We start from the raw sequence: 27,905 nt of genomic DNA on the forward strand, positions 1-27,905 counted from the left end.
TCAGTCCCGTCTGGATACCACTTTATAAAACAAAGTTTGTGCCGCGTCGCTCTGTTTGTGTGTTTGTTTGTATGTTCGCGATAAACTCAAAAACTACTGAACGGATTTTCATGCGGTTTTCACCTATCAATAAAGTGATTCTTGAGGAAGGTTTAGGTGTATAATTTGTTTACCCGTGCGAAGCCGCTAGTGCTAGTAATAGATAGACCTGGAAAAACGCGGCAATTTTAAATAATCTTTTGCAGGCTGCAGCTCTTTAATCACAAGGATTGCATAATTTTTATACTTTGTAGGGTTCCGTACCCAAAGGGTAGAAACAGGAACCTATTAAGACTCCTCGGTCCGTCTGTCTGTCTGCCCGTCTGTCACCAGACTATCTCTCATGAACCGTGATAGCTGGACAGTTGAAATTTCACAGATGATGTAATTCACAATTAAATTGACAATTTATCCAAATTATGCGAAAAAATGGCCCGCCTGGACGTTTGAGACGAGGAGGATTAGCTATAACCGCAAAACATGATAATCGAAAAAATTTCGAACAACTATAGATGGTCAAGCAAATCTTGTCAGTAGAAAAAGGCGCAAAATTCTAATTTTCTATGAGACGATATCCTTTCCCGCCTACATTTATCAAATTTGCCGCCTTTTTATACAGACAAGATCTGCTTAATCAACTTATATTTCTGTTACTCTAATTATTGGTTAATTGGAGTAACACAGATAGTTCCTCTAAATTACTTATTTACTTAGGCCCTCAGATCTGATAATAAAGAAGCAACAATTCTTAATAATATCACGTAAGTAATCATATTAGCCAACATTACAACAAAGCAAAGTGCGATATGAAAGCAATTGGCAAAAGTCCTAGCATCTACGTCATAAATATATTCTAAAAATACTGGCAACATTACAATAAATGGGGATTGTAATTGTACCGTATCTGTGGTAGTTGAAAAAAAGAATTTATTCGGAAAGTACGTAGAGACGTAATCCGAGTGAAAAATAAATCTTTTCATTTAATTTTAATATAGTTAAGTGTTATTATCAAGTGCAATTTACATGGATAATATTTTAATTAGTCTGTAATTCGTGCGATCAAGATGATAATTGAAAACCCGGACGCCTTTAAATCATGGCTGACTTCCATATTGGAGCCTCTGTAAGTACATTTTGGCGTTCAAACGCAGCCATTTTTATTTGCCAAGGTGTTATTTTTTTGCAAAAATAAAGCAAGTTTTGTGACTCACATGAAAGTCACTGTTCTGAGGACGATTTCCACTGAATTATAGCTTCTAATTCCACTTTCTCCACTGAAAAGGTGTCACGTTACAAATTTCGTAATAGTTTTTTTGGTGCTGCGCTTGGCAGTGGCAGTACGGATAGATACTACGCTGAAATCTTGACAGCTTTCACATTGATTTTTGCGTATTTATCCATGATACTGTCGCGAAATCCTATTTATAATTATGTTATTTGCCTCACGCTTTTAGATATTACGCTGCGTTTTTTTTGTCATTTGTTTACTTCAGAACAGAAATATAATTCTGAAAGTACCTAACCTAACCTTAAAAATATTCCTTCCTGAAATATTTACGTGCTATTTCTGGGTTAACTAAATATAAGCTCTACAATTCTACAGTATTCTTGTGCTATTATAATATAGGTTGAAACTAAGTTATTGTTTGTAAATAATTATAATTATTTTATTTTAATTATGTTCCTACCCAGTTTGAACACACATACACAGTTACACACATATATACAGTTGATTGAACACACATATACAGTTGATTTGATTGAGTAAATAAAGCCTACGTATAGTAAATAAAGTCCTCTTTTTAACTTGTCTGTCTTCAAATTATTTATTTGAACTTCTAACAGTTTTTTTATCTACTAAAGTAACCAACCAATTTTCATTATTTGTATTTCAAATTGTAAACTACACAATTTTTTTTTAAAATTGGGTTATCTATATTATGATGTTGTTTCTACTCTGAATCACAAGCTCTTTCGATTAGCACAAGTGACAGAATGGACGGACCGAAATATGTATGAAAATTTTGGGACACTTTTTTTCCTCTATTAGGATCAAAAGAACTCATGATTCTGAGTAGAAAAGACAAAAAAAAAAAGAAAAAAAAAACGGTCACCCATTCAAGTACTGACCACTCCCGACGTTGCTTAACTTTGGTAAAAAAACACGTTTGTTGTATGGGATGGGCCCCATTTAAATCTTTATTTTATTCTGTTTTTAGTATTTGTTGTTATAGCGGCAACAGAAATACATCATCTGTGAAAAATTCAACTGTCTAGCTATCAGGGTTCGTGAGATACAGCCTGGTGACAGACGGACGGACGGATGGACAGCGAAGTCTTAGTAATAGGGTCCCGTTTTACCCTTTGGGTACGGAACCCTAAAAAAAAATGTTGTGTACAACTTGCCCATACAACACATCCATCTATTTTTAGTACATTACCACACTCACAATCTAAATTTATTTGGCATATATTTCTGTAAGTGACGCACCATTAATATCTCCCAGTGAGTTTTAAATTTATCATTATAAACCTTTTTTGTACTTGATTGGAAACAAAAAAAAATGTTGTTTTTGGTAGGTACAGAAATAAGGTGTTTGCGAGTTCAGCACATTTGGCCAATGATCTAGACATGCATATATGTTTTGTTATACCCTATATTATTTTTAGGGTTCCGTACCCAAAGGGTAAAACGGGACCCAACAGGGTCCGGACGGACGGATAGCGAAGTCTTAGTAATAACTAAGACTTCGCTGTCCGTCCGTCCGTCTGTCACCAGGCTGTATCTCACGAACCGTGATAGCTAGACAGTTGAAATTTTCACAGATGATGTATTTCTGTTGCCGCTATAACAACAAATCCTAAAAACAAAATAAAATGAAGATTTAAATGGGGCTCCCATACAACAAACGTGATTTTTGACCAAAGTTAAGCAACGTCGGGAGTGGTCAGTACTTGGATGGGTGACCGTTTTACTTCTTTTTTTTTTTTTGCATTGTGGTACGGAACCCTTCGTGCGCGAGTCCGACTCGCACTTGCCCGGTTTTGTTTATTATTACAGCTTTATTTCATTTCAGCGAATAAAATGTTTGTTTATGTGTTGTTGTATTATTTGTTAATTCTTTTCACTGATCCCTATTGGGTAAAAGCCTCCTCGAGTCCCTTCCATTGTTCTCTATCTGTAGCTAATTTCAATTTATTCCTGTTTTTCCAACTATTTGAACTATGTCGTCTGACCAGCGCTTTTGTGGCCTTCCTTGATGTCTTTTTCCAGGTGGTCCTGTCCATTCAGTCCCCTCACCCTATATTATACTATACATTATTTACAAACTATTTGACATTAATTAGTAGAGATGTAACGGATAGTTGTTTGGCTGGATACTGGATATTCGACCTGACCATCAGCTGAATATCTGGAATCCGGCCGCCAAATATTCGGCCAGTGGAATTATATCTACATTTCAGTTTTTCCAGTGTGCATTCTGCAGGTTTGATCTGTGTCCTAGTGAACGTTCGCGCGACCATTTCTAGGTTCGAAATGAGTGCGCGTGCAAGTCAGTGGAATGTTTAAATTGTTTTAAAATAATAAACAAGTATGATTATGATCAAGACTGTTACTTAATTCCAATAATTTACTCCGAAATCAAGCAATGTTACTATCCGGTATCCGGCCGGATAGTAGGTCACTATCCGGTATCCCTCTGAAATCAAGCAATGATACTATCCGGTATCCGACCGGATAGTAGGGCACTATCCGGTATCCGGCCGGATAGTAGGGCACTATCCGGTATCCGGCCGGATATTAAAATCATGGCTGGATAGGCTGGATACTGGATAATAACCGAATACCCGGTGCATCTCTAATAATTAGTAATTCATTAGTGCTGTATTCAGCATCAATAAGTACTAATGATATATTATTAACTTATTATGTCCTAACAATCTATCATTAAGATAAACAGTCACAGTCGTCTCCACTAATATTATAAAAATAATGTTACCTCTTCATGCTTATGCTACTGAACAAATTTAGACGAAATTTAGCCAGGGATTAGCCAGTGAGCTAGGAGGGGAGGGGAGGGGGGATTGCTCCAGGGAGGCAGTGCTCCCCCCACATGCCTACGCCGTTGAAATTTAGTATGCGATAATTTGAGCACCAGGGTAGCATAGGAATGATAAGGATATAGGCCAAGAAATAAGAAGTTATAGAGGGAAATGCTAGGAACCCAATTTTTGACTCCGTAACTTTGTTTGGACTAGTTAGGAGGTGAACATATAAAAAGTCCCCGGCCGTAGCCCCGGTGCTGGGGGGGAGAGGGGGGAAAGAAGGTCTCATTTTTCGGTTTTTCACTAATATCTTGGAAACTTTGCGTCTTAGCGACATGACTACTGAGACATACCATAAGCTGATAAAATTTGTTACAAGTTTTATTCAGTCAAGTTTTTCGATATCTTGAATAGTTTTTGAGATATCCGCTCTTGAAAGTTTATTTAGGGCTTTCAATTTTATCTTGATATCTACATTAGTGAAGCTGCTAGGCCGTGTTTGGTATCATTTTCGTATATATCGGGGGTGCTGAATTCATTTTTGGTATCACATTGACACCATTCCTTAGAAAAAAACATGTAAACTTTAAACAAATACCTTTTTTTTAAATTCCTCTTCACGCTTAAACCGCTCAACCGATTTAATTGTAATTTGGTATACAGATATTTCGAGTCCCAAGACAGGACAAAAGATACTTTTTATCTCAATAATCATCCTTTAAAGTTGTGAAATGGAGTATGGGGGGAATTCCACTTCGTCGACGAAACTGAATTCCTGAGGTAAATACTGCTTAAGGTAAAGTTTGAAGTCATGTTAGGTATCATTTTCATCTAAATCACAGATGTATACCATCCTAAATTTCACCTAAACCGGTTCAGCGGTTATTGACTCCTCATACAAACTTCCACCCCACTTTTCACATCCTCAAAAGATGCTTTTGGTTATAAAAATCATCCTATGTCCTGTGTCGAGAGTGAAACTATTTCTATACAAAATTTCAACGAAATTGGTTCAGCGGTTTAAGCGTGAAGAGGGATTTTTAAAAATATATTTTTTTTAATTTTGGTTTTACTTCGGAATAGTGTCAATGTGATACCATAAATGAATTCAGCACCTCCAATTTATACGAAAATGATACCAAACATGGCCTAACAGCATCACTGATGTTAGATATCAAGATAAAATTAAAATCCCTAAATAAACTTTCAAGAGCGGGTATCTCAAAAACTATTCAAGATATCGAAAAACTTGACTAGATAAAACTTGTAACTAATTTTATGAGCTTTCGGTTTGTCTTAGTAGTCATGTCGCTAAGATGCAAAGTTTCCAAGATATCAATGAAAAACCGAAAAATTTGACCTTCTTACCCCCCTCTACCCCGCAGCACCGGGGCTACAGCCGGGGACTTTTAATATGTTCACCTCCTAACTAGTCTAAACAAAGTTACGAAGTCAAAAATTGTGTTCCTAGCATTTCCCTCTACAACGTTTTTTGAGCATTCATTTACTGACCTAATAGGATAGTTTTTGTCATCATAATGACCTTATAGGGATAACCTAACCTGTACCTTTATTTCTGTAAATATTTTGAAAACCTGTGACAACACAGGTCATCATGTAATCAGGAATTTTCTCGAGTCTGTCTGGGAAATTACAATTCCTGTCACTACACTAAATCTATCCTCCGCCCCACCACTGAGCCAATCTCTCAACCTCCCGATCACTCTACCTCACAGCGCATCCAACCCTGATCCACGAACCCCTCGACCCTGAACCAGCAACCCTTCAACTGCCATTCCCCGACCCCTTTACTCCTAACCCTAACCCCCGATCAGTAGCCTTACTAGCTTACCAAGAGTTTCACATTCTGTGACAACACAGGTTTACAAAATATTTACAGAAATAAACACAAACCTTGCTGCAGGAACACAATTATATTAGTTGGTGGTAGTAGTAGTGATGATGTTATTTCTTGTGTAATAAAGTGATTACTACTACTACTAATTTATCATTCCACGCAGACAAAAATGCCAACAAAGCTCAATTACAACATATTTAGTGTAATAAGTTGCATGAACATTTTCAATTGATTGCCAAATATACAGATTTGTAATGTAAATACCTGCATGAACATATATCTTCTCTGATAAGATATTGTTGCCATAATAAATCCAGAGATACGGCAATTACGTTGTTTTTGTAGATAAAAAATGTTGCCAAGTGCAATTGTAAGTAAGTAAACACTTGTATGTAAAGAAAGGAATATTGGAGAAAGTTGGTATATGTTGCATTTATTCAGTGGCGGATTTGCTTGCAGTCTGTGCCGCCCTAGGCCCCAGGCCCTGTAGCCGCCCCTTTCTTAGCACCTCATCAGTGATTTTTTTTCACAATTTGCCGCCCCAATATCTTGCTGGTCTAGGCCAAGGTCTACTGGACCTTAGGACTTATCCGTCACTACATATATTTGATTCACCTATGAATTGTTTGCTTTAGTTTCATTGCTCCTTAATTTCGTTTCACCCATTTACCAAGATTCCTGGCGAGGACAGAGGAAGCTCTCAATATATTGCCTTTTTTGTTTCAAATGTTTTTTTAAATTCCAGATGCGACGCGGACCCCGCCGCACTCGCCAAGTATGTGTACGCGCTGGTGAAGAAGGACAAGCCGCTGGACGAGCTGCGGGACGGCATGCTGGACCAGCTGGACGTGTTCCTGCAGCAAGGTTTGTGTTTTTATTCCTTATGCAAAGGGTGAAAACGGGACCCTATTACTAAGACTTCAATATCCGTCTGTCTGTCACCAGAATGTATCTCGTCAATCCGGAGGTCGCGGGTTCAAATCCGGGCTCGTACCAATGAGTTTTCGGAACGTGTGTACAAAATATCATTTGGTATTTACCACTAGCTTTTCGGTGAAGGGAAACATCGTGAGGAAACCTGCATACACAATCCGCATTGGGCTAGCGTGCGAACTATAGTCCAAACTCTCTAGTGCTAGAGAGGAGGCCTGTGTCCATAGGCTAAATTATTTTATATTATTATAACTTAACTTCCGTGAGACACAGACATTAAATATCTTAATCTCTGATGTCACTCTTCGGTACGGAGTGAAACATGTCGAGCGTTTTTCGACTTAAAATACGTGAGTGACCCGTTCTTAAGATAAAGGGTGAGTACTATTAAATTGTCGCAATTTGAATAAAATTTTATACAATAAAATAATATACAATAAAATTCAAAAATGTTTATTATTGGTAAGTTTATGATAAAATAGGCGAGCTAAAACCGTTTTATTGTTTGTCTAAAGCACGACGTGAGAATTCTCGGACTTTACTCTTGACCCGACTCATAGAATTTTGCACGGAATCATTTGTGATAAGTTTAGTACATTTAATCCACTTCCTTTTGAAATCGGGCAATGATGTGGCCGGTTGGCATGTTTTCCGCAATTTTGTTTTTATATTTGCCCAGTATTTTTCTATCGGCCGTAATTCTGGGCAATTTGGCGGATTTAATCCCTTTGGTACAACATCGACAGAATTCAAATTATACCAATCCATAGCTCTAGATGAATAATGGCAACTTGCCAAATCCGGCCAAAATAATGTCGAACAATTGTGCTTTTTAATAAGTGGCAACAACCTTTTCTTTAGGCATTCGGATATATAAATATCTGTGTTAATTGTGCCAGTGGTTACAAAAGGCGAACTTCTCATACCGCACTGGCATATCGCTTGCCACACGAGGAACTTTTTGGCAAATTTCTCGACTGGAATCACTTTTTCTGATTCAGGCAGACCCGAGACGTTGCGGGAAGAAAAGTATTGATTGCCTGGTATTGAATTGAAATCAGCCTTTACATACGTTTCGTCATCAATGATTAAGCAACCTGCTGTATTTTGAACAAACAAGGCGTACAATAATCTAGAACGTCGAACTGCTCGATTATACTGATCAACCGTTCTTTTCGGAGCTTTTTGTTTTTTGTATGTAACAATACCGCAGTTTTTTTTTATTTTTTGTACATTGCTTTGGCTTGTTCCAACTTTTTTGGACACATCTCGGGACGAAATAGCCGGATTTTGATCAAACAGCTTACACACCTTTGATTCCAACTTTTTGTTCCGTTTTCTTGTCGGATGACCCTCTCGCTGCTTTCTTTCAGTAGTTTTACCTCGTTTTAGCTTTTTTATGGTCCTTTGCACTGTTCTCCGAGTTGTATTGCACGATTTTGCAAGTTCCAAAGTAGATATATAGGGATTCATAGTAAATTTTTGCAAAATTAAATCGCGCACGCTTTTTTCTTTTGACGACATCTTGAAAGACAAATACAAGTGAATGTTTTTTTTTTAAGAATAAAAGATGCCAATACATTCTAATTTTGATATATATAATAAGTTTTACCAAAAAGGTTGAGAGTCTAGAAAAAAAAACGGAATATGTTAGCGACAATTTAATAGTACTCACCCTTTATTTAATATTATAACTTATTCTATATTTCCAGAAACGAAACCGTTCGTGGACATGCTGTTCAAAGCCCTGGAGAATAACGAGTATGTGAAGATGATGGAGAAGAGACAGCCTTCCCCCCAGCCCGAGCAGGACATGGAGAAAGAACAGCCGGCTGAACCGGAGAATCATGGTGAGCGGACATCACATTTGACTCGTTTGTTTAGTAGCCTATAGATAGAGATGTAGATATAGATTAAGATGGAAATATAGTTTTGAAAAGTAAACGTGATACTGATAGGTTCCTTTGTGTCATATTTGTTTATTTAAAAAGTTATCTAGTGACGTATGTAGTTGATGGGTTAGCTTCAATTCCAGTGAGTACCGGTGCGGGTGCGGGCCCGGGCGGCGCGACGTCGCCGCGCTCGGGCGTGCCGCGCTCGCGCTCGCCGCACGCGGGCGCGGCGCCGCGCCACCGCGTCGTGGTGTGCCGCGCCGGCGCCGGCGCCGCCAAGCTGCCGCCCCCACCACCGCCGCCGCCACTCCCGCCGCAGAGGGAGCATACGCTTGTCAAGGTAACCGGGGAAACCTACGTGGACTGAATTAGGGCCACCCCACGTTTAGCGTCTTTCGAGCGTCGGCGTCCGGTCAGCGCTATGGAAAATGACGTCGCTGCGCAGTTGCGTCGAGCAGCGGCCATAGAGTTGTAGACGCCGACGCTCGAAAGACGCTAAATATGGGGTGGCCCTTAGAGTCTGACCGGCGAGTCCTGTCACGAGCTATTTTTTTAAATTCTTTATATGGCAACTTTTTTCCTATCCAATAATCTGTCAGTTTCGAGCTGTCATTTAATTTGATAGTAATTTTATTCTCACTCTTTCTTAAATCCAATTTATTTACTCCGAAATCCAGCAATTACTATCTGATATCCGGCCGGATAATAGGTCACTATTCAGTATCGGGCCAGTTGTTAAAATAACAATAACAACCAAATAGTAACCGAATATCCGGTGCATCTCTATTTTATACCTTCTTACAAATATGTAAATTAAAATGACAGATAAAGACAAACAATACTTTGCAAATTCATGCCAAGTATTTATAACGAACACCATAAGTCATTACACGATTCCACACAGAACGAGACGCCTCGCAAAGAAACCTCGCGAGGCAATGCTCGGTCTGTGCAGACGTGCCTCAAGCAAACGCACTCGCAGCTACAATGCCTCAGGCGAAACTCGTCTTTAGAGACCGAGTTGCTTTGCGCGGCAATATCCTCGCGAGGCAGCTTGCTCTTCGTGATTTTTTTATCACAGGGATTTATTTTCCAGTCAAAGTTATATTAAAAATTCAAAATCATTAATTTCACTTTTTTGACAAGTTTTCACAGACAATAAAATATGACATTGATGCATCAAGGCGGTTTGCTAACAAGGGCCTACTGGTAAACGCGAATCTTTATCGCTCGAATATGCAAGTTTAGATAGCGTAATTTCGATTTTCTTGTTTCGCGGTAGGCCATGTGATTGACGTGACGTGTGATGTGTCAATGTGGTTTGTTTACTGTATGTGCCACAAAGGTGCCACCTACGCAGAGCTTTGCCTAATATTCCCTATTGTTTTCCATCGTATTTTCTCGGAAACGTCCATATTTGTCATGCTACTTCAGTCAACTTCAGTACTTTTTGTAACGAGACTGATTGAAATAGCAAGACACGTTCGTGCCTTTCCGTGAAAATACGATTAAAAACAATTATGCACCACATCTGTTCTGAAAGGTATTAATATTTAAACGAACTAAATATGAATAAATATCATTTTCCTTACAGGTGTTACCATTGACTGAACTTTTGGAAGAACCAGTTGATCAGCCGCCTAGAAGGCGGGATCGTAGAGAAAATGTAAGTTCATTTATATTATTTCTAGGTTATACTCTCTTCTTCGTGGTCGTGACCTCATGTCTGAGGGACGTGACTCCTATGGGTTATTCTTCCTACCACTGCTCTCCAGGCCTCTCGATCTTCGGCCATCTGCATTGTTGCCTGGAGCGAAGTCTGGGTAATATTTTGTACCACATCTGACCATCTACTGGGTGCACGCCCTCTACTCCTTCGTCCGTCGACACTCCCGGTAATAATGCACCTTTCTAGCGTGTCCGTGCCGCGTCTGACTGTGTGGCCGAAGAATTTGAGGACTCTTTGGGTACAGATGGTGGATAGCCTTGTGGTGATATTGAGCTCCTTTAAGATAGACTCGTTTGTGCGGCGTTCAGTCCAAGATATATTCAGCATTCTGCGCCAGCACCACATCTCGAACGCGTCTATCCTTCTAAGTGCCCGGGCTTTCAGTGTCCAAGTCTCGGAAGCATACAGGAAGATTGAGAAGATTAGGGTATGCATGAGCTTTATCTTTGTTTTGCGGTTAATTCCTCGGTTCCTCCAGATCTTCTCAAGTCGCTTCACTGCTGCTTTTGCCATCTGACCTCGCCTGACTATCTCCTGATCACAGTCCCCGTCATCGCTAATTTGTGATCCTAGGTTATAATATTAGCTGAATATTGTTGAACATTAGTTTTCGTCCGTCGCGACATCTATTGTCGACTAGCAATACTGGTACATTTCTCTACTTGACGTTAGATGTCCACTACGAAATAACTTGCGTTTTGGCATGAAAACTGATATATGGAGTTAGCACTCTTTCTTTACTATATGGCCATACTTATGTAATAATGCTTTTTAGGGTTCCGTACCCAAAGGGTAAAACGGGACCCTATTACTAAGACTTCGCTGTCCGTCCGTCCGTCCGTCCGTCCGTCTGTCACCAGGCTGTATCTCACGAACCGTGATAGCTAGACAGTTGAAATTTTGACAGATGATGTATTTCTGTTGTCGCTATAACAACAAATACTAAAAACAGAATAAAATAAAGATTTAAATGGGGCTCCCATACAACAAACGTGATTTTTGACCAAAGTTAAGCAACGTCGGGAGTGGTCAGTACTTGGATGGGTGACCGTTTTTTTTTGCATTATGGTACGGAACCCTTCGTGCGCGAGTCCGACTCGCACTTGCCCGGTTTTTTATGTCTTTGTTGCTTTGTTCTGCGCTGGTGGGCTAGTGGTAAGAGCGTGCTACTTTCAATTTGGAGTTCGCAGGTTCAAACAAAAAGTTTTTCGTAACTTATGTACGAAATATCATTTGATATTGATCAGTCGCTTTTCAATGAAGGAAGGTTTTTCGTGAGGAAAACGGACTAATCCCAATAAGGCCCGGTTCACCCTCTGGGTTGGAAGGTCAAATGGCGGTCGCTTTCGTAAAAACTAGTCCTACGCCAATTCTTGGGATCAGTCGCCAAGCGGACTCCGGGCTGCCGTGAGCCGTGACACGACGCAAGGATGGTGATTGATGACGATGTCTTTTTCTCATATGTGACGTTATCTATGAAAAGGGACCTTATTGTCGATGGCGCTTACGCCATTATTAACGATGCTCCGATATAAATACAATGCCGCGCGACGCTGTGCGGCGTAAGCGCCATCGACAATAAGGTCCCTTTTCATAGATAATGCCTCATGTCAAGTTTTTGAGGTTTGTAGGTTAACTAGATATGTACGTCAACAGATGCGCGAGGATCGCCGCCGGCGCCGCTCGCGCTCGTGGGAGCGCCGCGCGCGCGCGCGCCGCCCGCCGCGCGACGTGCGCGAGCCCGAGCGAGACGACCGCCGGTCAGTGCACGAGGACACGGGGACACACACGCACACACACACACGCACACATCACCACTAAATTATTAACATACGCTCAAATATTACTTATAACTTTCAATTCTATTCGAATGCCTCGCCCGACAACGCCAGGCATCGCTGTTTTAATTTATAATTATTCTACAATTCTCGGACTATTTAAAGCAAAAGTGAATAGGCAATTACTAAACCCATGAGCTTCATCTCCATCTTAAGCTCGGTCTTCATTTTCAGTCAATTGTGACTAGGGTCAATCGCCGGTCAGTTCATAAAAAAAACTCTTCGAAGAATAACAACAAGAAATAATTGATTCATCCACATATAACTGATATAACGCATGTCATCATTTTTCATTTCATCCACAGACGACCGCCGTCTAGATCACCATCTCCCCGCGGCCGCTTCAGAAATCGTAGTCCACCTGCCGTTCTAGACAGACCAAACACACGATCTAGGTATGATCTCATTGATCTATGACTTTTATGGTACCTGCGCCTAAGATAGCCCGGTTCTTAAGCTTGACTACTTTAAAATTTTCATTTTTTTTTTAGTAAGATTCTGATTGGCTTTAAATTTTAATTAAATATATTGTTTAATGAAATAAATGAAACGATTAGGCGGATCCACACAGAACGAGCCGCCTCGTGAGGAAGTTGCCTCGCGAAACAGCTTGGTCCGTGGAGATGTGCCTCGCCCGAGGCAAAGCAATTAATTAATCTATACAAGATTGTGTTTGAAATTATTGACCATTTTATCAATAGATCCAGGTCACCGGTGCCCGTGCGTGAGAGAGAGCGCGAGCTAGAGCGGGACAGGCTGCGGCCGCGCGAGCTAGACCGAGACAGAATGTCGCGCGACAGAGAACACAGAGACAGAGCTTCCAGATCCAGAGACAGGGAACGGTGAGACCTTAAAAATGTATTTTGTAGTTTTGAAATTGCATATGTCACCGTAAAATTGTAAAAAGCGTTAGTTTATAATCTAACTAGCGAGATTGTAAACTGTCGAAAGATTGTGTACCGTAACTTAGTGATTACAATTTTACGGATTGTTTTTCGGTAGATTATAATCTATCGACAAGAAACCGTAAAATTGTGAACCGACACACGAGGAAACACACCTCGCATGCTGATTGGTCCATCTTACAGTACGCCGTTCTGTGTCCATAGAGTTAAGAATCAAACACGGGTGTCTGTCATATTAATAAAATACGCTTCAAATATTGTGATATCAAGTACCTATGTATTTGTTATTAGTTAAGAAGAGTATCAATCATTCTGATATTATTTAAGAAAACATAGTAACATAATAATAAAATCAGAAACGTCACTTTCTCGTGAAACAAAAAAATATACAATAATAATAAGAGAGTCGGTCAGGGTCTCCGGCGTGTCTTCGTTGGTCGGAGTGGACCTCAAGGGGACCCGCAGGAGTCTCAGCTCTGGCTTGCCTTTATTGGCCGTCCAGAGAGGAGTCGCTAGAGCTATATGCTCCAGGGGTGGAAGCGAAAGATGCATAAGACGCGAGTTGGCACAGTGGCTGGTAACAGCCACTGGGTAGAAAGCTGCGCACACCTCTCGACACCCCTGAGCCGCTCACACCGATGTTGCGCCTGGCCGTCTTTTCGATGGCGCATCAGGTGCCCATCGAACGAGTGGCGAGTCACTGCCTGCCTCGATAACTTGTGCAAGCAATGTTATGGCAGGTGTCCGGACTTCTTTGCAATAGCCCAGTCTTTTTTTTCACCCAAACTTAAACCATAGACCAGTACTCTGTCCATATTCTCTACAATAGCTTACAATGCCTGCTGAAACCGGTTCACGGGTATCTATTGATGTACCCGTGAATGGGTTCCAGAAGGCGTTCTATATGACATCAAATCTCTCCAAACGGCCTCTACGTGTTGGATCTATATCCCCACGTACGCCTTATAAATGACCGGGCTCGAAAGACTCGGGTGTTTTAAAACGGAGATACAAATAATAATTCACCCGATATACGTCCCACTGCTGGGCACGGGCCTCCTCTTATGCGCGAGAGGGCTTGGGCTATCATCCCCACGCTAGCCCAATGCGGATTGGGGACTTCACATACACCTACCATTTCCTCACGATGTTTTCCTTCACCGAAAAGCTAGTGGTAAATAGTTATCAAATTATAATTCGTACATAAGTTACGAAAAACTCATTGGTACGGGCCACGCAGGATTTAAACCCGCGACCTTCGGATTGAAAGTCGGATGTCATATCCACTCGGCCACCACCGCTACAACAATACGATATAGAATCATGAACGTTACATTCTTGCTCTTAAGTTAAGGATGACCCACGCTAGACCGGGCCGGGGCCGGGCCGGAGCTTCCGGCACTTCGTTTTCCATGGAAAGCACCACGTGATCACCGATCAGCCGTCATAGATAATTACATGTCGGACGCCTCGGAAATACAACTAAATATAAAAGTAAAAATCAGAAACGCAGCAACATTTCCCCTCTTTTTAGGGTTCCGTACCCAAAGGGTAAAACGGAAACGCAGCAATATTTCCTCTCTTTTTAGGGTTCCGTACCCAAAGGGTAAAACGAATTAATCAGGTCCTTGAAAATATTTTGATTTATATTTTAAACATCATTTCATCATCATCATTTTGATTTAGATTTTTTGTAAAATGTATAATTATTGGTGCAATAAAGAATATTTACATACTTACATCAACATGTTCTCTATATTACAGTACATATGGTGCTATTTTACCGCACTAGTGCTATACTTAACACATGACGTAACTATGTCGAAAATTTAAAGGGCCATATGTACTGTAAAACATTGTACTAAGATACACATGCGAATTGGTAATTCGCAACTTGTGTCGATTCAAAACCTTCAGTCTTGTTTAATTTACCACCACACGTTGCGAATTTCCTATTCTCCGCACGTATCGTAAATAACTATTTCCTCTCCAGGTCACGTGACCGTTCCCGCGACCGCTCGCACTCCATGTCGCCGGCGCGTGCGCGCGAGCCGGACCACTACAAGCGCCGCTGCCGAGACTTCGACGGTAACCACTGTTTTATTACCTTGTTTGTTTGTTTTATTCACTGTTTTACTGTTTGTTTTGTTTTGACGACCGGTCTGGCCTAGTGGGTAGTGACACTGCCTGCGAAGCCGATGGCCCTAGGTTCGAATCCCAGTAAGGGCATATATTTGTATGATGATACAGATATTTGTTCCTAAGTCATGGTTGTTTTCTATGTATTTAAGTATTTGTATATTATATATATCGTTGTCTGAGTACCCACAACACAAGCCTTCTTAAGCTTACTGTGGGACTTAGTCAATCTGTGTAAGAATGTCCTATAATATTTATTTATTTTATTTATTTATACCATAATAAATGTCATATACGAAGAAAATACGACCATGGCCTCCAGTGCCCAGGACTGGAATCGAACCAGCGTCCTCTGCTATCACGGCAGGTGCTTAAGCCCCTCGGCCAACCCGGCCACGGCGAAATGGGTCGAATTTTTCCATGTACATCTTGTCAGTGAATATTGTAGCTTTATTTTTAGGCGGATGCCTCGGCAGAGGCACGTCTTCGCAGACCGAGCTGCCTCGCGCGGCAATTTCCTCGCGAGGCGGCTCTTTCTGTGTGGATTAATTGGCGTATTTTTCTTTGATTGCATTATACAGTAACTATAGTCAGTATCTTTAGGTATTTAAATAAAGCATCAGTTTAAATAAATCATCATCATCAATGGCCACTGGATACCTGACGGATGATTGTTGCAACGCTGTGTCAAGAGCGGTTGAGACCAATGCATTTCCACTTATGGCACAGAATAAGTAATAGTACTAGGTACAGAAGACTCACTCTCTAACAAAACGCGTCTGTCACGATCAGCACAGACTAGGTGGCGACAGCGCCACGCGCGGCTTATGGCAAACCCCAAAATTGGGGTCGAACGGGTGTACTAATAGCTATCTGTAGCAAAGCGACGAAATCGCGGAGTGAGCCACGCCTGCTTATGGCTATACAAGCTTATCGCTGCACGGCACTTCTTGCCGCATAAGTCGCATGTGTGAATTTGTTGAGCCTCTTTTAACAAACAATTTGTACATTTTCGGGTAGTTATTAGGGTTCCGTACCCAAAGGGTAAAACGGGACCCTATTACTAAGACTTCGCAGTCCGTCCGTCCGTCCGTCTGTCACCAGGCTGTATCTCACGAACCGTCATAGCTAGACAGTTGAAATTTTCACAGATGATGTATTTCTGTTGCCGCTATAACAAGAAATACTAAAAACAGAATAAAATAATGATTTAAATGGGGCTCCCATACAACAAACGTGATTTTTGACCAAAGTTAAGCAACGTCGGGAGGGGTCAGTACTTGGATGGGTGACCGTTTTTTTTTTTTGCTTTTTTTTTTTTTTTTGCATTGTGGTACGGAACCCTTCGTGCGCGAGTCCAACTCGCACTTGCCCGGTTTTTAACATTTATTGATTAACCGACCAAATACAAAACCGCATCACTGAACGACCTGACATTAACCTACATTATTTGATCGCGTAATGTTTTCATCCACCCTCAACTGGCTTAAGGAGCCATTTGAGGGTAGATTTTGTTTACTTTTATTTAAATAACTAAAGATACGGAGTGTAGTAACTGTTACTATTATTTGTAATTACAGTTATTAGTAAGTAATTGGTCTAACTAATCTATTGAACAATTAATCGCTTGAACAAATAATAAATTGTCTGTTATAATGTAAATCTCAGTATAGACAAAAAAATCTATGACAATTACATTACAGCTGCTAAATTTGTAGCTTTAATATTCCCACATCTCTGGTGGAAACTCAGCCTAATGGGTATTCCTTTATTTTAAAATTACAAATGTAATTTGGGGCATTATCTATGAAAAGGGACCTTATTGTCGATGGCGCTTACGCGGCACAGCGTCGCGCGGCATTGTATTTATATTATGTTAATAATGGCGTAAGCGCCACCGGCAATAAGGTCCCTTTTCATAGATAACGTCACATTTAATCCTTCGTTGTCCCTTTAAATCCTGATTAGCTTTAATTAGAATTTTCTATTACAGAAAAGGGATACTGTATGCGAGGAGACCTCTGCCAGTGGGACCACGGCGCGGACCCTGTGGTTCTAGAAGATGCCGCGTTGACCTCTGTACTCGCCATGCCTCCTGTGGTACCAGGTATGACTTACCGTTAGCAAAGAGAATTGAAAAAGATAAGATAAGATAATCTTTATTGGTACAATACAGGTACACGTTAGATACAATTTTGTACAATACTCATACAAATTCCTCATTACAGAGTATTTCAACTGAAATATACACAACATAGTAATGTCAACAATTCAAAATAGAAAAATAAAATAGAGTATAGAGTTGTTGCGGTTGAGTATAGAGGTGTATTGTCAATGTAATTGTAGTTAACTAAATTTACTGCCATATTTCGACACAGCCACAGAATAAATAATAGTACTAGGTACAGAAGATTCACTCTGTCTCTCTAACAAAACGCGTCTGTTACGATTAGGACAGTAATGACCGCTAGGTGGCGACAGCGCCACGCGCGGCCTATGGCTAGCCACCAAAATTGGTGTGGAACGGATGTACTTGTAGCTACCTGTAGCAAAGCGACGAAATCTCGGAGTGAGCCACGCCTGATAGAGGCCTCATGTTCTTTCACTGATATGTATTAGATATCAAATGGTGCCGCCATCTACTCGAGTATAGGCCAAAAGTATATCCCCATCTATTTGTTGATAGGAAAGTTTTATAATTACTTTCTGGGATATTTTGGGAAATATGGTGGAAGTTGTTCAGCTTATACTTCACCAGCGTACCAGTTTTTATAGAAATCTTAGATGTGTTCGATATGTACTAACTTTTTGAGAGTTGCTCATTAGGTTACTACTTTAAAAAAATGTTCTACATTAAATTTGGTTTAACTTTGATTTACTAAAAGTGTGTTAGAATTAAAATATTGATATTTTCCTGTGAAAATTGTGTCACTTTGTCCCCTCGTGTAATAATATAATTATAATAGGCTACATTCCTACTAGTCAAATCAGCTTCTTATTTAGAACTGTCAAAACAATTTGCTAATATGGAATTTATATGAAAACGAATGTAGTGACGTCACAGTCAACTCACCTACTTTTTATATTTCAATCCGATTTATTAAATAGAAATAGTGCTTAAAAATAACTGCTGTCTATGTTTTTCTAATTATTATCTGGTGCTTTATTCCGTGCACGGTGTGAAATAATTTATTTTAAGTAGAGGAAACATCCCTATTGTTACAGAATACAATCCCCTGACGCCCGACATCTGGTGCGGCGCCGGCCCCGGCGCCTACCCGCCCTACCCGCCGCCTTCACTACCGCCCAGGGAACTCATACCCATACCCAGGTACCAGACAACACCACCACACACACACACACACACTGCACTGAATCAATATCACGGCCTTTTATGACGCTTACTTTTGGACACATATTTGACAGTGTCTTGTACAGTCATCAGCAATAGTATCTTACACAACTAGGGCCGCAAAAATATATGACGCGCTCTTATTGCGCTCCAAATAAGAACGTGTCACATATTTTTGCGGCCCTAGTTGTGTAAGATACTATTGCTGATGAGACTGTACATGGAGTTGCAAAATTGCATCGACATTACTGCCCACTGACGGCACTGACACAAGTGTAATCACTTTTAATTGGGTGACGAATATGGTAAAAAACTGAATGTAATTTATAGCCGGTCAAAAAAAAGGCGCCAAATAAGTATTTTCTATGGGACTATAAACCTTCGCGACTATATTTTCTAAATTTGACGCTCTTTTCTACTGACGGAAATGGCTGACAGACTTTAATTTGGCAGATTACACGCGGCACCGCCCGGGCCGCCGCCGGGCCCCATGCGGCCGCCGGCGCCCAACAAGAAAAACTTCGACTACAACCGCCTCGGCGGCAGAAGTGAGTATATTTATTTGTTTTACAAGGGGGCAAAGTTGTTGTTTAACCGCTCGTGCTAATATTGATACCCGAGCAAGCGAAAGATTCCAAAATTGAACCACGAGCGTAGCGAGTGGTTCGAAAAATGGAATCTTGAGCGTTGCGAGGGTTTCAAAGCACGAGGGTTAAACAAAATTTGCCCCCGAGTGAAACACAAAATTTTTTCACCACACCAACCCGAAGCAAATATTAAATGTAAAATATCAAACAAAATAAAACCAAATCAAATCCAAATGAATGTTATTAAATATTTATCATCCAAAATCATCATTTAAAAGTCAATTCTACCAGCAAATATAAGAAAACAACTCAAAATTTGCATTTGATTACTTTGCCTCACATGTGGATAAAATGCAACTTTGCTATTCGTTTTCAAAGTGCAAAGTAAGCCTTTCTGAGCTGGTGTGGTGAAAATTTATTTGTATAACTTTTCCGCGCAAATATGGTATTTGACTACTAGTCAAATCAATTTCTTTTTTCGAAGTGTCAAAAGGATTTGCTACTATGGAAGTTATATGAAACACTAGCATGTGACGTCACAATCAAATTACCTACTCTTTATAGTTTTATAATTGTGTCTAAAAATAACTGCTGTCTACGTTTCTGGTGATTATTTCTTGCATGGTGTAAAATAATTTATTTTTAATATAGTCAAATAGGGGTCATCCATTAATTACGTCACACGTTTAGGGGGAGGGAGGGGGTCAAGAAAATGTGACATATTGTGACATGGGGGAGGGGGGAGACACAAACTTTGTGACGTCACTTTAACTTCATCGGTAACCGAAAATTTATTTAAATTATTTTATTCGCTGTACATTTAAATAACAAGTTTTTAAAACGATAATCGTTTTTATTCGTTTAATTTTCTTTCCTAAGCAGTTTTGGGTTATAAAATTACTAATATTTCATCAACATCATCATCATTTCAGCCTATATACGTCCCACTGCTGAGCACAGGCCTCCTCTCATGCGCGAGAGGGCTTGGGCTATAGTCCCCACGCTAGCCCAATGCGGATTGGGGACTTCACATACACCTTTGAATTTCTTCGCAGATGTATGCAGGTTTCCTCACGATGTTTTCCTTCACCGAAAAGCTAGTGGTAAATATCAAATGATATTTCGTACATAAGTTCCGAAAAACTCATTGGTACGAGCCGGGATTGGAACCCGCGGCCTCCGGATTGAAAGTCGGGCGTCATATCCACTCGGCCACCACTGCTTGCAAACTGCAAAATATTTTGATAAAATATAAATAATACTTAGGTACTTACTTAATTCGATTTGGCGATTTCGTAGAAAAAATGTGACGTCACACTAGGGGGGAGGGGTTTGCCAAATGTGACCAAGTGTGACAAGGAGGGGGGGGAGGGGTCAAAAAACCTAGAAATTGGTGTAACGTAATTAATGGATGACCCCATACCCTATACAATGTGTATGCGTTGTTTCTGCCAAATCATTGCAAACTTAGCGAGGTCCGAGTCTACCGTAAATGGACTCCATCTATAGTTCGTTTTTTTTAGCATTAGAAATAAGGTAAACAATCTTGATGTGTCTTTTAATTGAAAAACACATTTTAAAAATAAGATACGGCAAATATGTAACAATTATGAACCTAATAAGATCATTTATATTCTTCTGCTTTCATAAGTAATAGGTTTTGATTTATAAAAAGCGTTTTTCAATTAAAAGACATGTCAAGATCGCTTACCTTCTTGCAAGTTCTTTCTAATGCTAAAAAAAACGAACTATAGTCATACATTTTTGGCAAAAAATTAATTTTTGGTACAAGCTTTTATCGATGACTGTACTTTTCTTACGACAGACAACTAATACTCATCGAGACAATTCTAAAAACCCCTAACACAATTAGGTTGCGTTGTTTCATCACAGAGTTCCTATGGCCACCTCCTGTCTCCATCATCAGATCAGCTCGATGATACCATAATATTGCATTGTCATCTGATTTATACATGCATGCATAATAAAATTTCAGCTCAATCGGAAACCGGGAAGTGGATCAAATTTAACTTGCAAGATTTGATTACAGACAGACAACGGGACAGGTGAAAGTAAATAAAAGCTTGTAAAAACCCATTGAAATTACTTTGTTTACAGTGCCACCGCGAGCCCCGAACTCTGGCGCGAACTGCTCATTGGAAGTGAAGAAGGTCCCCCGAGGTCTCAACGACATCACGCATCTGAACAACCACTTTGGGAAATTCGGCAAAATTGTCAACATACAGGTTAGTATGACCAAAGACATATGTATAAGATGAATAAAGTCTAGGGAAAAAACGTGCCTCGGAAATCTAGGAAAAGTCATTCTCGGATAGATGCCGCACACATCTTTAGCCTATGCTCGGCTAGATGGCGTGACGACACCGTTTCATATTTAACAATTTTAATACATAGATATCAGTGAATGAATATGGATCAAAATTATATAAAAATAATAAAATCATTTATCCATATTTCTTTTTGATAATTTTATACGTTTTTCATTTTGAGTTTTAGTCGTGTGTCGATAGATGGCAGTAAATTTACTGGGACTACAAAATTAACAATGACAGGACCCCTCTATACTATCTATTCTTTTTGGTATGATCAAAGAGAATTTGAGTGTATAGAGAGTTACTGTCATGGTAAATTATGTAGCCATAGTACATTTACTTGACGACCAGTCTGGCCTAGTGGGTAGTGACCCTGCCTGTGAAGCCGATGTTCCTGGGTTCGAATCCCAGTCAGGGCATTTATTTGTGTGATGACACAGATATTTGTTCCTGAGTCATGGTTGTTTTCCATGTATTTAAGTACATATTTATATATTATATATATCACTGTCTGAGTACCCACAACACAAGCCTTCTTGAGCTTACTGTGGGACTTAGTCAATCTGTGTAAGAATGTCCTATAATATTTATTATTTATTTATTATTTTATTTACTGCCATCTTTCGACAGAGGATTTAAACTGTTAGAGCGCCATTTGACTTTGATCCTTATTCTTTCAGTGATATGTGTTACTTTGTTAAATATTGACATTAACGCCATCTACTCGACAGTAGGCCAAAGGTTATGACGCCATCGCTCGAAAAGATTTCACTTTTCATTGTCATTTCGGACGCGTGGTACCACAGACAAGACATCCACCAGACTGAGCATAGTCGCGCTACCCCCTCTGCCAAATATCAAATATCAAAATATGGTACAAATATGTATAAATGTGATACAAAAGATGGATTAGCAATTAAGAAGCACATGCATACTTCACCAGCAACTGGCATGCAAAAACAAACTCTATCTATGCTACATCTATTAATAATGCTAATAAATCTAATATTATACATGTCCCTTCTTGGCCACGCATGCATACGGTAATTTTTGCGTCTTTGTGTGACGTCCGTGTCTTTGAACGGACCAATCACGGCACGGGACTTCGCTCACCTCGTCCCGCGCACCCCCGCATTTTTGGCATCATCGGTTGCATGAAATAATTGCTCTAAACTGGGTCTAGAAGATTCTTAGTCTCGTGGTACTAGTTGGGTTCATTTATAAGCGATTTAAGTGAATATTCGAAATAATTTATGAAATTATGAAATTTATGAAAATACCATCAGTTGAGATTGTGGTCAAATGTTTACCTTTTTCCAATTAAAAAATAAATTAAAAAATTAACTGTTTTCCTTACACAGGTGTGCTTCGAGGGCGACCCAGAGGGCGCTCTGATAACGTTCTCAAACCACACGGAGGCCAACGTGGCCTACAAGAGCACGGAGGCCGTGCTCAACAACAGATTCATCAAGGTGTTCTGGCACAACCCTGAGGTACGTATCACAACGTGGAGTGACCCAGGGGTCTCATAACCAAACATCGGATTCTTGGGGGCAAATTGTATGACGGGATCCCTATCCGTCATACAATTTGCCCCCAAGAATCCGATGTTAGCTCATGACGTGCTCACACACGGAGGCCTACGTGGCCTACAAGAGCACGGAGGCCGTGCTCAACAATAGATTCATCAAAGTGTTCTGGCACAACCCTGAGGTACGTTTAATACCATGGGCACAGAATAAATAACAGTACTACCGTACAGAAAGGAAACTTCCTACAAAACCGAAGTTTGACAGCGATTCAGGGTCGAATCATGCTGCCTCTTTCTAATATGGCACTATCCCTTTCGGCTATTTATTTAGGGTTGTCAAAATTCAAGCCATTATCTTATCTGTGGTCGTGCACGCAAAGGGACGTCAAGTTGTGTCAACCCTAATAATTGACCGTAGTTCTGTAGAAAGCGACCAACTTTTTATATTTGTCAAAGTGACTTACACCCTAACTCAGTAGCTTTGGTCTCTTTCTGCATTGAAAAAAAAATTGAGTTGGTCGTTTTCTGCATAACTACGGTCAATTGCTCGAAGCAATGCTGAGCCGAGCGGAGCCGAGTTTGGCCGAAGTCAGGAGTTTCGGCACGCCTGCCATAGGCGTCGCTGGGGGTAGCAGGGACGGGGGGGTTGCCCCCCTAGAGATTTTTTTTTACTAAATGTATGTCCCTCCCCCTTCCCCTCAGCAATCGGCCATAGCAACGTAATCATGGTAAATTAGTCATCTTCCTCGCGTTGTCCCGGCATTTTGCTACGGCCCATGGGAGCATGGGGTCCCCTTGACAACTAACCCCAAGAATGACTTAGGCACTAGTTTTTACGAAAACGACTGCCATCTGACCTTCCCACCCAAAGGGAAACTAGGCTTTATTAGTATTAGTCCGGTTTACTCACGATGTTTTCCTTCACCGAAAAGTGACTGGTAAATATGAAATGATATTTCGTACATAAGTTCCGAAAAACTCATTGGTTCGAGCCGGGGTTTGAACCCATGGCCTCCGGATTGAAAGTCGCACGCTCTTACCGCTAGGCCACCAGCGCTTTTTATAATGGTGAACGAGTGACTCAAGCTTAGAGCATTTAGAAACTGGAGACGTCATGGCTGTCATTTCCGGTACGAAACAGTCTGCCGATTTTTGCGTGGGAGGAGACGTCAAATGTATTGCTATTTCTACATGATTTGTACGTAACTTGTAAATAGCCATGTCAGTCCATACAAAAGTTTGCACAATTGTGCAAGTTTTTCGGCAGAGGGGTAAGCTCTTAAAGGCCACTCCAGTTATTAAATACTCTAAGGACTCAAGTAACAAATTTGATTATTTACCAGAATAAACAAGAGAACGCTTCGCCCGGCGGACAACAGAAGCCGGCCAACAAACAACAACCAACATCACACAACAAGGTGCTCATCAACAAGGAGAACATGAAGGCCACCGCTGACAACAAGCAGGCGCAGGCCGCCGCTGAAAAGGTACATACATACATACATATATACATACATACATACATACATCACTGGCCCAGTGACCCAAAAAGGACCTTGGCCTCTGACACAAGAGGGCGCCACTCTGCCCTATTCTGCGCCACTTCACGCCAGTTGGGTATTCCGAGGGCAGACAGGTCTAGGGCTTCGTCACGCCAGCGGTATCTGGGACGCCCAGACGGACGTTTTCCACCCGGGTGCCCCACATACGCTCTTCTCACAGGACGATCCTCCCCCATCCTCTCCAGGTGACCAAGCCAGCAAAACAAAATCATAAAAAAAAAACAACTCCAACATGACAAGGCAGCAAATCAGAAATTTTCGTTGACTTCTGTTGGTACCAGAATAGATAGAACCAGATTTTAAATCCGTCGCTACAGTCCATCTTGTGGGTGGACGTCCTACGCTGCGCTTGCTAGTCCGTGGTCTCCACTCGAGCACTTTTCGACCCCATCGGCCATCTTCTCTGCGTGCATTGTGGCCTGCCCATTGCCACTTCAGCTTGCTAATCCGGCGGCGGCTTCATGGCGTGGCGTTGCTATTTTTTAGCATTAGAAATAAGGTAAACAATGTTGATGTGTCTTTTAATGGTGAAACACGTTTTAAAAATGAGTCACGGCAAATATGTAACAATTACGAATCTAATACGATCATTTATATTCTTCTGCTTTCATAACTAATAATTACTGATTTCTAAAAAGCGTTTCTCAATTAAAAGACATGTCAAGATCGCTTACCTTCTTTCTAATGCTTAACTCCATCTAATCTCGTAGGACAATTTGATATTTCATAAAGTGGGACTGGGCAGGTCATGTCTGCCGAATGCCGAGTGAGCTGTGGGCCAAGATCGCCACAGAGTGGCAGCCCAGATCAAAACGAGGATTTGGCAGACCACGTCGGCGATGGCGAGACGAGTTAGACTCCTTTTTAAAGGAATGGCCAGAGACTGCACAGGATCGGGAAGACTGGAAAAAGTGGGGGGAGGCCTTTGCCCAGCAGTGGGACATTATAGGCTCCCAATAATAATAATAAAGGAAGAGATATAGAGACCGACGAGACCGTACAGTTTTATAATTTATACCCTACCCTACCGTTACCCTAGTTTATAATTACTTTGTTCACAGGCGAAAGAAGCGGTCGCCGTAGCCAACGGCGCCGAGAAGAAGAAAGAGGCGCCCAAACCGATAGAGAAGAGCAAACAAGTGATGGAAATGCACAAACGCGCGCAGGCGTTGTTGGAGACACAGTTACAACAGCAAGTTTTACTCATACAACGGTTAGAAGGAGGTTAGTACGAGTTTACTTGATGTGCGCGTAACCAAAACGCATCTTTTCGAGCGATGGCGCCATGCCTTTGGTCTATACCAGGGGTGCGATACTCCTGACTTCGGTCAAATAAATAAATTATCTTAGCGTGATTATTTATAAAAAATAATTTACTATTTTACAAACAAATTATTGCAGTGGCAACATTGTCTTACTTTTTTTGGTCTTGAATTACGATTTTCGGTTTAGATGGCGACACCTTTTGATATTTAACAACACATACACATAACACATATCACTGAAATAATAAATACATTCTGTTTACCTATACAGATGTAGTGCATAATTGTTTTCCATCGTATTTTGTCGGAAACGTTCGTATTTGTCATGCTACTTCAGTCAACGTCAGTACTTTTTGTACCGAGACTGGCTGAAATAGCAAGACACGTTGGTACGTTTCCGTGAAAATATGCACTACATCTGTACCTAAATGTCTTACCAAAGACATGTTTCGTCCACTTGAGCTGTCACCATGGTGGCTCAGTGGTATCACTATTAGCTTAATATATCTACCAATCTCTAGTAACCCGGGTTCAAGTCCCACCCGCGCCAAGTATTTGTGGTATTATCTATGAAAAGGGACCTTATTGTCGATGGCGCTTACGACTATAACTTCGATGAATAAAATACGTAGTAGGTTTAAATTGAACATTCTGGCTCATTTCGGTTTGCTCGGTCCCAATTTAGCAATTAAGTTTCTGTGAATACTGGAACATTCAATTTTCTTGTCTATCCATTGTGGAGGTCAATTCTGTGCCTCCAGTGTAAAAGGGTTAAACTCAAAAAATTAAATTTTGCAGTATGGCCGAAAAACGTTTCAAATCGTGTTTTCTCTGCATTGTTTCTAAAAAAATTATGTTTTTGTTTTTGGTTTAGACAGTTTAAGTCATGATTTATAATTTGTCATTTAAATTAACCTGACTTATGTGAAAGTAACGGAAATATTGGCTTTCAAAAACAACTTATATCCCTTTTCACAAAAATAATGTGTGAAAAGGTTAAACTGCACTTTCTCTATTGTTGCTAAAATCTTTTTGAACTTTTGTATTGTGTAAAGGAACCATTTTGCGAACTAAATATTGTTTTTATTTAGATTGATGGTAAAAAAAACAAATCAAAAAGAATAATATTAATGTAATTAAAGAGTGACTTAATATATTTAATTTATTTGTTGAAATTGTGAATGGTTACTGAACCATTCACAATTTCAACAGAGTAATGTTGTACTGTTGTAATGTTGTACTGTACTTAGTAGTGTTGTACTGACAACAGGGCAGTTGTACTTGTTTTTCTTAGTTCCCCATCTATGTTTTTTTTTGTTTTTGTTGCACAATTATTTCATATCAGCCTTTTAGATGTCTTTTATTCTACAGGACTTTCTTTTTGATATTTGACTTCCACCGTTTTGCACAACATTGACCAACTAAAAAAAATTATATGGAAAGGAATCTAAGTGCACATTAACCATAATCGTTAACTCAATTTAGCGAAACTAGATGGTGAAAAACGGTCAAAGTAAATTATTTATACCCCTTTACACATCATGACGTCCTATAAATTGTTTGTGAAAAATAAAAAAAACTTAAGTTTTACCGTCATTCACGTACTGGGCTAGGTAGTTGAAATAGATGTAAGTGAATTTTGATTTCTTTACACCGAATGTTTCTTGAAATGTAGTTTATTCACTAAGATTAAACTTTACTTTAACCATCGTTCGTAACACGATTCTTAAGTACCAATTTTTTCACCGAGATTATATAAAAATAAATCGTTTTGAACATAATGGTTAAGATTTTTGGCAAACTTTAACCCTTTTGCACAATCGATATCTCAGCAATTAGAAGTCGTAGGGCCGTGGGTGTCAGCCCAAAAGGTGTAATTTCATGAAATAATCCTT

The 27,905-nt window shown here is 40.2% G+C and overlaps 1 protein-coding gene across 1 annotated transcript in view; it reads left to right on the top strand.

The window, feature by feature from the left end:
- The first annotated feature begins 951 nt into the window (after positions 1–951).
- The window catches only part of LOC134677813 (RNA-binding protein 26), a 54,077-nt gene continuing 27,123 nt past the window's right edge, over positions 952–27,905 (top strand). The window contains exons 1-16 of the mRNA XM_063536241.1: positions 952–1,162; positions 6,690–6,808; positions 8,590–8,727; positions 8,913–9,109; positions 10,364–10,435; positions 12,155–12,258; positions 12,642–12,731; positions 13,038–13,178; positions 15,235–15,329; positions 17,374–17,487; positions 18,606–18,711; positions 19,186–19,280; positions 21,438–21,565; positions 23,014–23,145; positions 24,527–24,670; positions 25,807–25,969. Of these exons, the coding sequence (XP_063392311.1) occupies positions 1,104–1,162; positions 6,690–6,808; positions 8,590–8,727; positions 8,913–9,109; positions 10,364–10,435; positions 12,155–12,258; positions 12,642–12,731; positions 13,038–13,178; positions 15,235–15,329; positions 17,374–17,487; positions 18,606–18,711; positions 19,186–19,280; positions 21,438–21,565; positions 23,014–23,145; positions 24,527–24,670; positions 25,807–25,969 (1,897 nt within the window). The 5' untranslated portion in view covers positions 952–1,103. The remainder of the gene's footprint in view (positions 1,163–6,689; positions 6,809–8,589; positions 8,728–8,912; positions 9,110–10,363; positions 10,436–12,154; positions 12,259–12,641; positions 12,732–13,037; positions 13,179–15,234; positions 15,330–17,373; positions 17,488–18,605; positions 18,712–19,185; positions 19,281–21,437; positions 21,566–23,013; positions 23,146–24,526; positions 24,671–25,806; positions 25,970–27,905) is intronic.

The sequence above is a fragment of the Cydia fagiglandana genome, chromosome 27, assembly GCF_963556715.1.
Source record: "Cydia fagiglandana chromosome 27, ilCydFagi1.1, whole genome shotgun sequence".
Lineage (NCBI taxonomy): Eukaryota > Metazoa > Arthropoda > Insecta > Lepidoptera > Tortricidae > Cydia > Cydia fagiglandana.